The sequence below is a fragment of the Lonchura striata genome, chromosome 2 (genome assembly GCF_046129695.1).
Source record: "Lonchura striata isolate bLonStr1 chromosome 2, bLonStr1.mat, whole genome shotgun sequence".
NCBI classification, from domain to species: domain Eukaryota; kingdom Metazoa; phylum Chordata; class Aves; order Passeriformes; family Estrildidae; genus Lonchura; species Lonchura striata.
Genome location: NC_134604.1, coordinates 116,166,305 through 116,181,881, shown reverse-complemented (window position 1 = coordinate 116,181,881; position 15,577 = coordinate 116,166,305). Strand labels below are relative to the sequence as shown.

Below are 15,577 nucleotides of genomic sequence, written 5' to 3'. Positions count from 1 at the left end.
GCCCCACGGGGCAGCTCCACCTTGAACAATTCTTTTTCCCATTGCAGGAGTCTCCTTTGGTGTGGAAAAGACAGAAAGGAGAATTCCTGTCATCCCCTCTCTCATGGGGTACAGAAGTCGTCAAAACTCCTTCCTGCTGCTCCCACAGAGAGAATGCTGGCCTAGGGACTCTCTGCTGTTGGATTTTGGGAAGGGAGGAGGGAGACACTTGGTTGTCCCTGTGGACACAAGAAATGGGTGAACATCCTGGTCCAAATATTCATGTGTTATAGAGCCATCATGGTTGGAAGAGACCTTCAGGATCATCCAATGCCACCATCATCACTCCAAACCATGTCCCATGAGCTACACCCAGACTCTTCCTGAACACTCCCAGAGGTGCCACCACCTCCCTGGGCAGGTCATCCCAAGGCCTGACCAATCCTCCAGGGAATGTTTTTCTAATCACCATTCTGAACCTCCCCTGGTGCAACTTCAGGCCATTTCCTGCTACCCCTTCCCTCTGTTTGGGCAGTGCAGATCGACCCCCAGAGTTTTCTGGGGAGCCTGGCAGACCCTGGATGCACTGACCCCATTCACCAGCTCCTTCAGTGCTCTTTCCATGTCCTTCCCAGCCACCTTCCCCAGGGTGAGCCACATTTTCAAGTCATGCCATGAATGTTCAGCCACAGCTACAGAAATTTAGGGCAGCTTCAGCATTCTTCCTCCCTCAGGGCTGTGCTTCCCCAACCAAAACACTGGGCACCATCTCCACGAGAAGGAAGGATTTTATTGTTTTCCTGGGACAGGATTCCCTGGGAATGACCAGGACATCTCTTTAGACAGTCTCTCTCATGATTTTGGTGAGTTTCTGGATCTTGGACCTTGTTGACATGTCCACGTACTTCTCCCCAATATTGACAATCATGCCACCAAGGATCGATGGATCAGTCTAAGGAAGGAACATTGAACAGAAAGTTGTTTAACAGGAGTTTGTTACCATCAGATACAAGTTCCACAGTAGCAAAAAAAAAAAAAAAAAAAAGCTTTTCAGAGGGCCTTTTTAGAGATGATTTTGCTGTCATTGCATTCTAAAGTGAAGATTTTAGAAACTAAAACATCATCATGTCTACAAGAAAGCACAGAACTATGTAACAAAGCAACTAGATTCAATAAAATATTTTTGCTTTTGTAAAAATCAGAGACACAGAAGCTCTGAACATGAACTTATGATAGTTATTTGTAAGTCAAAAATCCAGACCTTAGTCTCCAGCTTCAACACCTCTCCTTTGGCCAAGAACCCATTAAGAACACTTTTCAGTTCAGTGAGGCTGGCATCATCCAAGGGCTGAAAAAAAGAACAGATGAGTAGGAAAATGAATTACTTTAAAATACTCAAATGATATAATGATAATAAATTATATAATAATATATACTCAAATTATATGATACAAATTTTCTCCTCAGGTCCCTTTGAAGACACATTTCCACCATAACAGGGATAAGCCAAGGACAGCACAGGAACAACAACCACTTTGTGCTCTCCTGATTGCATGAAACATCTTCATGTTAGAAAAAAGAACAGGGGCAGCTCTATGCAGACCAGCCTGACTTTTGTCAGCCCCTGGGTTCACACACAGGAAGGAAAACCGTGAGCTGCTCAGTTGCAATGGGGTGAAGAGTTTTCATTTTGGAACAGGAACTGCGGGGTATCAGCGCTCTCTTTGCAGCAGTTTGTTCAGCTTGGCAGAGGTGAGACACTCTCACTGCTCTCACAGCAGCTACTTCAATCTCAGAGCGCAGCCTGAACTGGGAGAGGTCTGTCCTTTCTCCCACTCCCTGCTGCCTGGATGCACAGCTCCCCAGCCCACCTGAGCCGTGGTGACCGTGCACACCACCTCCCCTCGGAAGGCGCTCATGATCTTCCCGAAGGCAGAGACGATGCCCGGGGTGTAACGCAGGCGGCCGTTCTCAGCCAGCAGATCTGCAAAACAGCCATGCACCACTTCACTTAACCAGCTTTGTATCTGGAAACTGATAAGCTAACCACTCCTATGACTCCTTCCCATTTTTCTGGCCAACACATTGCCTCTGGAAACCTCCCTCAGTGCCAATTACCCCATCACAGAGAGGGATTAGTAAGAGAAACTAGCAAACCCCTTCTGCCACCATGACTTCTTTAGGGTAGTTTTTGGTTTTTCATTTTATTTGTTACTATTTCTCACCCTTCAAACGCAGTGGGGTAATTATCAGTTACTCTGGACTTTAGTAAAAGGAACAGGGGAGAAAAAGCCATCATTAAGTCTGATCTCAGACTTCAGGGGTTTTGCTTGCTAGGAGAAATTGAACTCTGGAAGTTGCTCTATTCTGGCCCCTCCATCAACTACTTTCCCACTGAAATTACAGCACACCAGAAAAATTCTCTGCATGCAGAGCAGTTTCCACCATGCTGGCAGTGCCAATGCTTCTCCGGCTTGGACACAAAGCAGTTTCACACCCAAAGGAAGCATTTGCTACTTGTATCAGCCTTAGCCACCTAGTCAGTGGATGTCTCCTCTTTTCAAAATACAGCCACAGAGGACCCTGGATCTCTCTCCCTTGTAGTCTCCCCTTGAGCCACTGCAACACTGCAGGAGCAGGAACAATCTAGATCTCTGTGAAAGGGATCTGAGTTCGGAGTCACAGCCAAGTGCTCCTAAGCACCACCAGAGGCAGATCCCAGCAGCCAGCAGCTGGATGGCACTGCTGGGATGCTCTCCTGAACCCAGAGGTCACTCACTCATCAGGTTGACAGTGATCGGGGACATCTTCTCTCTTGCCAGGGCGTCGTTCACAGCTTTTTGTTTCACTGAGCTCTTGGTGTGAGGGTTCATCACCACGCTGGACAGCTTGGGGTCCTTCAGGAGACTCTGAGGGGATACACAAGGATGTGACAAACGCCAGGGGTTTTCCTGGCACCACAAAGCCCACCTGGAGCAGCCAAGGCAGGCAACAAGGGCATTCCTGTAATGACAACAAAGAGCTCTGGAGCTGATGGGAAGTGAAATGGCAGCTCCAGCTGGAGAATCAGGGAATGGTTTGGGTTGGAAGGGACCTTAAAGATTGGGTGGACAGAGACACCTTCCACTACCCAAGACTGCTCCACGCCCCATTAAACCTATCCCTGGACACTTCCAGGAGTGAAGCAGCCACAGCTTCTCTGGGCACCCTGTGCCAGGGCCTCCCCACCCTCCTAGGGAACAATTCCTTCCCAATATCCCATTTAAACACCAGGGTCACAAGCAGGCAGTGCAAGCCGGGAGTCTCACAGGTCACAGGAGCAGTCCCACAGCCCCATCCCTCCTGAGGAGCAGCAGGGAACCCTCCCCATTCCCACCCCTGGGAGTTTTGGCTGTGGAACACCTTACCCACACCCGGGTCAGCTCCTTCTCCACCTGCTCCAGCTTCTTCTGCTTGCTGGCTGCCGAGTAGAGGGCGGTGGCATAGCGCCCTTCCAGCCCGTACACCTGGATGGGGGGCTGCGGGAGCCGGGGCGGGCACTGAGCGGGGAACCGGGGGAGAGACCCCCTGCCCCCGCCGTGGCCAGCCGGGAGCCACCGTGCACCCCGCCCTCACCGTGCCCACCCCGGCCACCCGCCTGCAGCCCCTCACGACCCCTCACCCTGCCACCTCGACCAGCCTGGACACCTCCGCTAAGCACCTCGGGGACTCCTCGATATCCCCACGACCTCCACCTCCTCACCTCGACCAGCTTAGAGACCCCTCCCGCTCCCCTCAGGACACCCAGCTCCCAATCTTCACCAGCCTGGAGACCCCTGCCTCTCCCCTCAGGACACGCAGCCCCCCCAATCTTCACCAGCCTGGAGACCCCTGCCTCTCCCCTCAGGACACCCAGCCCCCAATCTTTATCTGCTTGGAGACCCCTCCCGTTCCCTTCAGGACATCCACCCCCCAATCTTTATCTGCTTACAGACCCCTCCCGTTCCCTTCAGGACATCCACCCCCCAATCTTTATCTGCTTGGAGACCCCTCCCGTTCCCTTCAGGACATCCACCCCCCAATCTTTATCTGCTTACAGACCCCTCCCGTTCCCTTCAGGACATCCACCCCCCAATCTTCACCAGCCTGGAGATTCCTCCTGCTCCCCTCAGGACACCCAGCCCCCCCAATCTTCACCAGCCTGGAGACCCCTCCCGCTGCCTTCAGGCCACCCCAGCCCCTTATCCTCACCCCCTCCCCTCACCTTGACCAGCTTGGTCACCGGTCTCGCCGCCGTCGTACTCAGCTGCCGCACCTGAGGGGGAATAAGGGGGAGAAGAGCGGGGTCGGCGCAGCCCTGGAGGGTCGGAAGGAAGGGGATGCTGGAGGGTGGGAGCCGGCGCTGTTCTCCCCAGAGCCGCCCGGGCCCCGCCGCCCCCCAGTTTCACCTTCAAGACGAGCCCGGCCGCCGCCGCCATCTTGCCCGGCCGCCCCCAGGGTCACCGCGCGCTGCGCAGGCGCGGCGGGCCACGCCCACCCCGGCGCCATTATGGGTGTCACTCGTGCCGCGGGGCACGCTGGGAGCTGTAGTTCCGCCGGGCGGCGCCTGCGAGCTGCGCGCCCCCTGCCGGGCCATCGGGGGAGCGCAGCCCCCGCGCCCGGCTGGGGTCCCTGTGACACCAAGTGTCACTGTGCCACCAGTGTCACTGTGTCATCAATGTCCCTGTGTTCCTGTGACACCAGTGTCACTGTGTCATCAATGTCCCTGTGTTCCTGTGACACCAGTGTCACTGTGCCACCGGTGTCACTGTGTCATCAATGTCCCTGTGTTCCTGTGACACCAGTGTCACTGTGCCACCGGTGTCACTGTGACACCAGTGTCACTGTGTCCCTGTGACACCGGTGTCACTGTGTCATCAGTGTCCCTGTGTCCCTGTGACACCAGTGTCACTGTGTCCCTGTGACACCAGTGTCACTGTGACACCAGTGTCACTGTGCCACCGGTGTCACTGTGCCATCAGTGTCACTGTACCATCAATGTCCCTGTGCCACCAGTGTCACTGTGCCACCAGTGTCACTGTGTCCCTGTGACACCAATGTCACTGTGCCGCCAGTGTCCCTGTGCCACCGGTGTCCCTGTGGTGTCCCTGTGTCCCTGTGCTGTCCCTGTAGTGTCCCTGTGGTGTCGCTATGTACCAGGTGTCCCTGTGCCCCTGGCATCCCTTTGTCCCCAGTGTCCTTGTGCCCTCAGTGTCACTGTCCTTATCCCCCTAGTGTTCCTGTCCCCACAGTGGCCCAGTGCCCTCCGTGTCCCTGAGCCCTGCTGTCCTCCATGGACTTCTCCAGCATGGGTACTTCCCACAGGATTGGTTCTTCAGGATCAGGCTGCCCCAGTGTGGGTCCTTTCCATGGGGTCATTCCTGCAGGAACTTCTCCCTTTTCCATGGGGTCATTCCTGCAGGAATTGATCCTTTTCCCATGGGGTCATTCCTGCAGGAACTGCCCCAGTGTGGGACCCTTTTCCTATAGGATCTCAAGCCCTTCCACCAAACCTGCTCCAGGGGGGCTCCTCTCCTCACAGGGCCTCAGATCCCTGCCAGGATCTGCTCCAGGGTGGAATTTCCATGGGATTACACCTTTTGTGCATCCCCTGCTCTGGCGTGGGCTTCACCAGGAGCTGCAGGTGGATTTCATCTCCTCCAGGGCTGCAGGTGGACCTCAGTTCCTCCATGGATTGCAGGTAGATCTCAGCTCCTCCACAGATCTCCAGGAGTTGCAGATGGATTTCAGCTCCTCCATGGATCTCCAGGGAGTGCAGGTGGATCTCAGCTCCTCCATGGATCTCCAGGGAGTGCAGGTGGATCTCAGCTCCTACATGGATTGCAGGTGGATCTCAGCTCCTCCATGGATCTCCAGGAGCTGCAGGTGGATCTTAGCTCCTCCATGGATCTCCAGGCTGCACCTCAGCCCCACCTGTCCCTCCATTCATGAGGAGCATCCCACAAGTTCTTCCAGACTCAACACTAGCTGTGCTTCCCTCCCAGAAACCTCCAAAACCTGGGATTTATTTCCTCCCCGTGGATGGACTCCATTCCAACACCTCCCAATTCAAAGGATCTTCCAGGTGGGACAGACAGCTCTGTCCCTCTCTCTGGTGACCTGAGCAGCTCGCTTAGATCCCTGAAATACCTGGAATGGTTGGCTGATGGATGGATGGATGGATGGATGATGGATGGATGGATGGATGGATGATGGATGATGGATGGATGGATGATGGATGGATGGATGATGGATGATGGATGGATGGATGGATGGATGGATGGATGGATGATGGATGGATGGATGATGGATGGATGGATGGATGGATGGATGGATGGATGGATGGATGGATGGATGGATGGATGGATGGATGGATGAGGGATGGGCTCACTCCAGGACGCCAGGACAGAGTTCCAGTGGGGCTCAGTGTCCCAGCGGGAATAAAGCAGTGGCTCCAACCTGATTTATTTTGGCTGTCAGGGTTTAATTCCCTGCTCTGTCCCTGGCTGCATTCCGGGGTGACTCTCCAAGGCACAGGGACGGGTTTGAGCCTGGCATAACTGAGACACAACTTGTCAGGCTGGGAGAGCTGGGAATGTTCACCTGGAGAGGAGAAGCTCCAGGGAGAGCTCAGAGCCCTGCCAGGGCCTGGAGGGGCTCCAGGAGAGCTGCAGAGGGACTGGGGACAAGGATGGAGGGACAGGAGCCAGGGAATGGCTCCCACTGCCAGAGGGCAGGGCTGGGTGGGAGATTGGGAATTGGGAATTGTTCCCTGGCAGGGTGGGCAGGGCTGGCATGGAATTCCCAGATTCCCCTGGATCCCTGGCAGTGCCCAAGGCCAGGTTGGACACTGGGGCTGGAGCAGCCTGGCACAGTGGGAGGTGTCCCCATGGCAGGGGTGGCACTGGGTGGGATTTGAGGTCCCTCTCAACCCAAACCCTGCTGTGATTCTATCACTCTGCTTTTCAATATCTTTAAGAACTACACTACTGAGAAAAGCATGTCTAAAATGTAGAAAAACACTTGTTTTTATTTAATAAAAATGTGGGGTTTTTGATAATGTGCTTACAGTGAAGTTTTCAAAATGATTTATTTTAAGCATGTATTCATATCCCAAATTATTTTATTGTTATTCCAGGACACTCTGTGATCTTGCAGTGTTTTAATAGACAGAAAATCTGACTTTTTTAGGCCAGGGAAGTCACCGAGTGCTGTGGGCACTTTACTGAGCTGGGGATTGGGTCAAAGTCTGATAATGCTTTCAGGAATTAAAATCAGAGCACCTTTCACAGGTTAATTTTGGACAAATAACATCCCCCAGATGATAAAGAGTTTGTACCTTGATGCCTTCCACTGGAAGGAAAATTTAAGCCTGGATAAAACCTGTCCTTGTATTTGGATATCTGTTACAATAATGGACTCCTCCATTGTCACAGATGGGAGGGGTTAGGAGTTTTTTCCTCCTGCAAAGCAATTAAATAATATATTATAAATAAATATTGCCCCTTTGCCATTTCCCTGTGTCCCTGGTTTCAGTCTGGTCACTTAATGAACAAGGTCAGGAGAAACACCTGGAAGAACATTCCCTTGTGGGCCTGTCCCTTTAGTGCTTGTAGGGTTGTGACCTTAAAGTGCTCATTTTAATCATGTGGGGATAGAAAAAATATCCTTTTTTTGTCTCCTGCTGAGTCAGACCACAACTGAGACCATGCAAAGTGTGTTTTATTTTCCTTTCACTGAGAACCCTCCAGAAAGAAGGTGACAATTCTCAGGCCATGGTGGTGCTGGGGAGGTGTTTCCCTCAGGGCCCTGCTTCAGGAGGTGTCCCAAAATCTGGAGCAAGGCTTGTCCAGTTCCACAAACAACTCATGGCACGGAGAGGTGGGAAGAGGAGTTTTTTAACAACCCACCCGAGGTTTTCACAGTGCCACAAAACCTGCTGGGTTCACCCTGCACTGGGCCAGGTCTTTGGGAAGGACCCCAAAAATCCCTCTAATGATTAAACTCCTGAGCTCAGGTTTGGAATCAGAAAACACCAAATGCTTCTCCCCTTCACCTGAAACCTGAGCTCTGTTGTTCCCCACCTGTTATTCAGGAATTTCACCTGGCTCTGCCTGGGACTGGGCACCTGGGAGTCCCAGAGGAGCCAGGCTGGAGCTGGAAACAACTTCCTGACCAGTTCCTCTGGAAAAAAAAACCTTTGGTGTTTACCAGCAGTGGGGGAATTTTCCTCTCCTGCTGCTCCAGTTCATCCCAGAGAACCTGGCCCCAAAAAGTCAGGGCCAAGCTCACCCCGTCACAACCATGGGCTTGTTCCTGCAGCTGCAGGAGGGGTTGGAGGGGCTTTGTTGGGGTGGGGTTTGTTGGGTTTTTTCCCTCTTTCCCAAGGGTTCCAGAGGCACAGCTGGTGCTGGATCCAGACCAGGGGGTGTTTTCCACACTCTGCCCCACAAGCGTTTCCCCTTGGGCAGGTAAATCAAGAGCTCCCTGGGGATGGAGCCTGTGCCCACCCTCCAAACCCCCCCTGCCCAGCACGACCTGACTCATTTCCCCATTCAAAAAGGGTTTTTCACTCACTGGCAGGGACAGAAAACCTTTAATTTTATTTTTTCCCCTCCAAACCGGAAAGAATGATTGAAAACCCACAAAAACTATCAGGGGAATTCCAAACAGGGGCAATGTCAGTTGAGTTGGGTGACTGAACTCTCTGCCCTCAGCATTACCACACTCCTCTAAAAGCTCTTGATCTGCAAAATCAAGCACCTCAAACCACATTTTCCTGCCCTCCCAGGGAAGTTTCAGGTTAGTGTTGTTTAATAGGAAAAAGATTCATTGTTATTATTTTGTTGTGCATGTGATGCTTCCGGGGGAGCTTGTGGTGGTTGCATTTATTTTCCATGCAACCATTATAAAAGGGGGAGAAACCCATAACCAGGTGCCTGTGGACTTTAAAAAATAATCTAAATTCTTTTAAGATGCTGTAGAACACTCAAAAAAAATAATTTAAAGGTGAGCTGGCTGGGGGAATAAACACTGACTGCAAATCTTTAACTAGGAAAGGTGATGTGGGTCCACTTGGATTGTCTTAGAGATTATTTGATTTATTTGTTTGTCGTATGAGTTTGGCCATGAAATATCAAAGGTAAAAAGAACTGTTTGGGAAACTCTGAGAATAACAGACACGGGGTAGGTGGTACCAAGAGCTGAGTGTCACCATCTCCCCCCTTGGCAGGGGAGCAGGCAGAACGTGGCCCTGAGGCTCAGGGGATTTGGGATCTATTTTCAGCTCTGCTTTGGACCTGCTGATTGGCTTCTAATTATTCCACACCTCAGTTCCCCCATCTGCAAAAAAAGCAAGATACCAGCATCCTTTATAAATAGCTCTCAATTCTGTTGTTGGAACACAGTTTATTAATAGCAGTGGTACCTTCTCACACACGCTGCCAGGGGGAAAAAAAATCAAAAAAATCGTCGTAAATTCACAAATGTCACTCAGATTATGGAAATGTGCAAGTTGGCAGTGGGGGAAATAAAGCAGAGGAGGAGCACCAGGCCTGGTTAGATATTAGGGCTCCAGTTTGTTCATTGCCACAAGAGGGAAGCCAACACTAATAAAATAACTTTATTTCTGCATTAACTGTGGTTATTGTGGAGGAGTTTACCCATTTCAAGGCTGTTGTTTGTCCTCTTTCCTCGTAGCAAACTTGCACTTGATCATATGTCAAAACCCAGAGAACATTATTCCACATTCCCTTTGGTCAATGTCCTGTGAAATGAATTTCATGGATTTGCCTGTTTGAATGGCAAATCCATAAAGCTGAAACAGAAAGTTGGGACAAAACTGAGCTGGCTGCTCTTGTAGTGAATTTTAAAAAAGGCCTCATACAAATAAGGGGAAGTTTGGTGGCTGTGGGGCATGAAAAAATAAAGATGGTGTTTCCCCTCCTGTGGCTGAACATGAGAAATTAAAGACTAATCACAGCCAGAGGTATTTTTAGGAGTTTTTACACCACAGCAGTGACAAATTAATTCAGGAGGTCTTCTGACTCTTGTTCACAACGTGTGTGAGCATCTTCTCTGTGGATTCATCTGTTACAGCAAAGCTGCTCTCACTGGCTCTGCTGAGACCACGGGATCTGCAGATGTGGGGGATTTATGGAGCAGGGAGGAACCTGTGAGAGTCACCCTGGCTCGGGTCACACACTGATGGCAAAACCCTGTGGGTCAGGATTTGTCAAAAAATGGTCACCCAGATTCCTTTGGTGGATCTTTTCCTGGCTGTCCCCTGGATCTCTGGGAGATAGGAACATCTGAGAGTCGCTGTTGGGGTTTCTGTAGAGCTTTGGAACATTTCTGTCCCTCACAGAGTGGTCAGGCCTTGGGATGAGCTCCCAGGGAGGTTTGGAGTCACTGGAATTGTCCCAGAGGAGTCTGGATGTGCCCTTGGGGACAGGGTTTGGGTGATGCTGGTGGGGCTGGAGTGGCCTGAAGGGTTTTCCCAGCTTGATTCTGGGATTCTGAGAAGATCCAGCACTTCCTAAACTCCACCTTCAGGGCAGGTTGGACAAGTCAAACTCTCTGGTGCTCAGCCTGGAGCAAAGGAGGCTCAGGGTCCCTCATTGCTCTGCACAGCTCCTGCCAGGAGGGGCAGGGACAGGAGGAGAGGAAATGGCCTCAGGTGGCACCAGGGGAGGCTCAGGTTGGAAATTGGGAAAGAAAATTTCCCTGGCAGAGTGGCCAGGCCTTGGGATGAGCTCCCAGGGAGGTTTGGAGTCACTGGAATTGTCCCCGAGGAGTCTGGATGTGGCCTTGGGGACAGGGTTTGGGTGATGCTGGTGGGGCTGGGTGGTCCTGGAGGGCTCTTCCCGCCCTGGTGATCCTGGGATTGCTGGCAGTGCTCAGAGATCATAATTCCTGGTGTTTGGAAGTCAGGAGTTTTGAGGAATGGCAGAAAAGGGAAGGCAAAGGGGTGCAGAACATCCCCTTTGGTGAGGTTTCCTGTGAAGACCCTGAGGATGTTCCCTGCAAGGGCAGAGAGGGAATCAGGGCAAGGTTGGGAAAGTCACAGACAGGGATTGCAGTCCCCAGAGGACATTTGCATAACGAGCTGCTTTGTGAATTCTTTTTTAATATCTTTTAGGAACATTTTGGGTGTTTTGTTCTCCTCCCCTTCACAGCAGGCAGACATTAAACCTCTTCCCTAAAGAATCTGCTGGGCTCAGAGGAATTATTAGGCTGAAAAGGGGAAACAGCCAGAAATGTTCCCATGGCCCAGGTGAGCAGCCCCCTGTGCCACATTGCTCAGGAATTCCCACACTCCCATCCCTTCTCCTTCCCCCTGGTGCTGCTCCAGGCCTCGTGGATGTGTTTAACTCTGAGGACATGAGCAGTCACACTGGGGAGATTCACATGACTCAAACCATGCACTGGCATAGGGATTTCCTGAATCAAGGGCAGGGGAGGAAATGGCCAGGTTAAAAATAATGCCTGGTTTTTGTCCCTGCTGCCATGCCTTTGACACCAGTGGAATTGTACAGGCCTGAGCAGGGTCCAGCTCCCTCACCTGCCAGTTTCCATTGCTGTGTTTATGGAGGGATAAAAGTCAAGCGTGTGCTTGGCTGGGGGGAATTCAGATCCCTTCGTGTCCTTCAGCACAGGATTGTGCCCGTGGAGAGCTGTTTCCCCATGTCCCCATAGCTCAGATGCTGTCACAGGGGTGGCTGGGGTGACAAAATTGGCCTCTCCTGCCACTTCCCTGCTCCTGCCCCGTGCTGGGATGCTCTGTGACCTTCTCAGGGCAGGAGCCCCTCTTGTCTTTCTTGGGCTCTGGCTGCTTCTCTTTGCATCCTGCACCAGCCCTGCTCTGTTTCAAACCGCTGCGAGGTGAGCCCTGACATAAAAATGTTACAAGGCACTGCAGAAATCTCTCCTGAGAGCATTTCTCCCTCTTTTCTGTGGCCAGGTGCCCACGGGGGGCTTTTTGGAGTCCCCAGACTTTGCCACAGAGACTCGAGCGAGGCCAAACTCACTCTCACATGCAGCTCCCCCGTGTTTTACTGCAGATCCCAAAGCGTGTGCCACACCTGCTCCCGAGAATTCCCAAACCTGGGCAGCGGGGAGAGCGAGGGGGAGAAAACCCACCCCAAAGCACGACCCCGGGCAAAGCAGGGAGAGCGAGGGGGAGAAAACCCACCCCAAAGCACGACCCCGGGCAAAGCAGGGAGAGCGAGGGGGAGAAAACCCACCCCAAAACACGACCCTGGGGCAAACAACGCTGCGCACCCAGGGCTCCCGAGGGATCTCTGACAGGATCTATCTTTAGTCCCACAGTGAGTCACACCATTGTGATGTGACTTTTCGGTTTGTGGAGGTATGAGCCGGGCCATGGCACTGACGGCGAGCGGGAGCATCACGGGATGGAGCTGTAAAATTCCACTGCTCCCTCCTCTCCACCCCAGAGCCCAGCGGCAGCGAGCCGGCGGGCGGGGTGGCACAGGGGTGGCACAGGGGTGGCACAGGGGTGGCACAGGGGTGGCACAGGGGTGGCACGGCTCGGCACGGCGGCACGGCTCGGGGTGCCCGCGGCTGGACCAGCCCGGCGCCGGCGCTGCGCGGATGCTGCCGCGTTGCTAAGCGACGTCGCCAGGCAGGGATGCTCAGGGATGCTCCCTCCGACACGCACGGGGTGGCCGAGCTGCTGCCCGGCGGTTCTGCTGCAAAAAGATCCGGTTTTTTGCTCGCCAGAAAGGCACAGGGGTGCTGCCCCCCTCCCGGGTGGGATGGGAGCCACGGGATGCCCGGGACACCAACTCCTGCCTGGCACAGGGGCTGGGCAGCTTGGGGAAAATGGGAATAAACAACACGGGGGTGTGACAGACAGACAGACAGACAGACAGGGACCACCCTGTAACACAGAGCCCCTACTAATTGTTCTTTCACGGATTGATGGGATCACCGAGGGTGGAAAAGCCTTCCCAGACCATCGAGATCTCCACTTTGTCACTGAGTGCCACCTCCAGCCCTTCCTTGGGCACCTCCGGGGTGGCGACTCCAAACCTCCCCCCTGCCCCTCTGTGAGTCCCACGTGTTCGTGTACACAAAACCCACAGACACTGACTGGACACCCTGGGACAGTTCTGAGGCCCTCAGGACACCAAACCATTGGATGATCCCACCACAAACCAGTGGGGATTTTTTAGCCTGATGGGCGCGGTTTTGGCAGAGCCTCCCTGCCGAGCCCCCTCCTTGAAATGATTCCAGAACCAGCTGCTGCACACAAAAAGAAAAGCCCAGTCCCATTGTGGAAGAAGCTGAGGGGTTGTTCTAGAAGCAAAGAGCAGCCAGCCTGGTCCCCAGGGCCACAGAGAGGGTGGCACCTGCAGTGTCCTGTCACAGGGCAGGAGCGGCCTCTGCTCAGGCCAGGCTTGGAGCACAACCGAAATGCCCACGGCTGAAACGTTCATTTTTTGGGCAGATCGTGGCTGGCAGCAGGTGGTGAGAGGGGAGGGATGCAGAGGAGCTGATAAAAGGCAGCAGACAGCTCCTGGCACGTGAGCCCGGCTGGGTTTTTCCGCTGCGCAGCGTCGGCCGCGCGCGGGGCTCGAGCCAAGCTGGGAGGGAAGCAAGGGAGGAAAACCACACTGGCAGCATCCACAACGGTCTGGGGACAGAGATCAGCAGCTGCCCTGCCCTCGGCTCGCACTTGGAGACACCCCAGCACCAGCCAGACCTGGGGCTGCTTTGGGTAAATTTTTGGGGAGCAGCAGTTTCGTTGCGGCTGAGCCCGTCCTGTGCCCGCACAGCCTCCTGCTGCGGGGGGTGGAAGCGGGGAAATCAGGTACAAGTGTAAAATCATCTCCTGGTTCAGGGGTGGGTTGGGATGAAGTAGATCAGAGCAGATTCTGGAGGAGCTGAGGCGCTGCAGAAAGCGCTCTCGTGGCGCTCAGTGGCGTTGGGCCAAGAGCAGAACAAAGGCAGCCACTGAACTTCCATTTTTCACCAAATTGCAGCAGACTGAGGCAGATTTGGCACTTGAGGCTCCTCAGCCCCTCCCTCAGGCTCCTCGATCCTTGTTTCTACAAAAGGCAAATTTAATAATTCAATTGCAAAAGATGCTCAGGATTTGCACCAAGTGTAGGAAATCCACTGAACACTTTGGAGGGAAAGCCACTGCTACAGGCACATAAAATTCATCCTTCAGGCACAAGGGCCAGCTGCAAATCCTGGGTTTGCAGCTTTTTTTTTTTTTTTTTGTCAGGTGAGACAAAAACAAATACAGTCTGTCCTTTAAATTTTTTTTTAAACTTCAATTGGAATGATTGCCCAGATAGATTTGCAGCAAGGTATTTCCTCCACGAGACACTTCAACAGAAGCAGCAACAGTAAAACATGAGGGGTAGGAAAAACGTGCAGGATTTCACCATAAGTTTGCAAAGCTTTCTGTCAGCTCATGGAGAACAGAGCTGTGAGTGTGGGGAGGTCCTGGAATTGATTATCCAGGAAAATTTTGGACTTCCCATCTCTGGAAGTGTCCAAGACCAGGCTGGGCAGGGCTCAGAGCAGCCTGGGATTGTGGAAGGTGTCCCTGGCTGTGGCAGGGGGTGGAATTGGATGAGTTTTCAGGTCCCTCCCGACTCAAACCTTGTGTGATTCCATGATTAATACAAATGATGACTTATCCCAGCTCTTCCTGAGGGCTGAGAGTCATCACAAGGAAATTTAGAGGATAAATTGCTCCTTGCCCCCAAACGGTGCCAAATTGGGCACAGAAAGGAGAGCAGTGTTCAGCTGGGCAGAAGCAAAAAAAAACAAAACAAAACAAAAAAACAACAAAAAAAAAACCCACAAGATAATCTCTAATGAAATTGGAAAGAAAAAACAGCCTGAGGGTATTTTCTCTCTGAGTTTCAGGGTAAATACCACTCAGTTTTCGGTATCGTTAATATCTGATTATTACAGCTCCTCTTTAGCAGTGGCCCCACCTGCTTCTGTCTCTGTTTCACGGGCACGTCCCAGCAATTTGCCAGCTGGAGGTTGTGCTCAGAGCTGGAAATAACTGTATCATCATTTCATTAGCACCTGGCTGGGGGAGAGGATCCATTAATCCAGCTCTGGAGGCACCTACTGCGAGAAACGAGGGAGGAGGACCACCGCAGACTCCCCTGTAGTGAAAGGGAAGCTGCAATTATTTCTGGACATTTTTCTACTTCCTCAAACACATCACCACAGCTTCTTTTTTTATTATTCTTTATTTATTTGTTTGTTTATTTATTTAAGTCTCTCCTATTTATTTGCAAGAAGTAAAGTCTGATTGTTTGTTTTGTGCTACAAGGGATGTCACGGCCTCCTTTTTGCTCCGAGTGACTCGGGGTCAATGTAATCTGAAAAACAACTCCAAGAGAATAAACTTGTCACAGATAAATCCCCAGGGACTGAATCTGCTGCTGCTCTCCCTCGAGAACGACTTTGCATGTTTCCCTTTCCTTTTTATCCAGCCTGGTGGATAAAGGAAAAGTCAGCTTGTCCTTTAGCTCTGCTGCTGGGGCCTGGATGTGGGAGGTGTTCTTGGATAAAGGAATTT

At 52.3% G+C, this 15,577-nt stretch overlaps 1 protein-coding gene across 1 annotated transcript; it reads right to left on the bottom strand.

Moving 5' to 3' along the window:
• Window positions 1-749: 749 nt before the first annotated feature.
• ATP5PO (ATP synthase peripheral stalk subunit OSCP) lies at window positions 750-4,483 on the bottom strand. The gene is made up of 7 exons (XM_021546345.3): window positions 4,407-4,483; window positions 4,223-4,273; window positions 3,387-3,497; window positions 2,759-2,888; window positions 1,851-1,963; window positions 1,241-1,327; window positions 750-931 (listed from the first exon to the last, which is right to left on the bottom strand). The coding sequence occupies exons 1-7, from the start codon at window positions 4,434-4,436 to the stop codon at window positions 818-820; spliced, it is 636 nt and encodes a 211-aa protein (XP_021402020.1). The 5' UTR covers window positions 4,437-4,483; the 3' UTR covers window positions 750-817.
• Between the last annotated feature and the right edge of the window lie 11,094 nt (window positions 4,484-15,577).

Bases quoted from the DNA above. Each gene is read 5' to 3' on its own strand.
- ATP5PO (XM_021546345.3), bottom strand. From the start codon at position 4,436: ATGGCGGCGGCGGCCGGGCTCGTCTTGAAG. The intron at 4,274-4,406 runs GTGAAACTGGGG...ATTCCCCCTCAG, and splicing joins CGGCCGGGCTCGTCTTGAAG to GTGCGGCAGCTGAGTACGAC. The intron at 1,328-1,850 runs GTGGGCTGGGGA...TCTTTTTTTCAG, and splicing joins GCACGGTCACCACGGCTCAG to CCCTTGGATGATGCCAGCCT.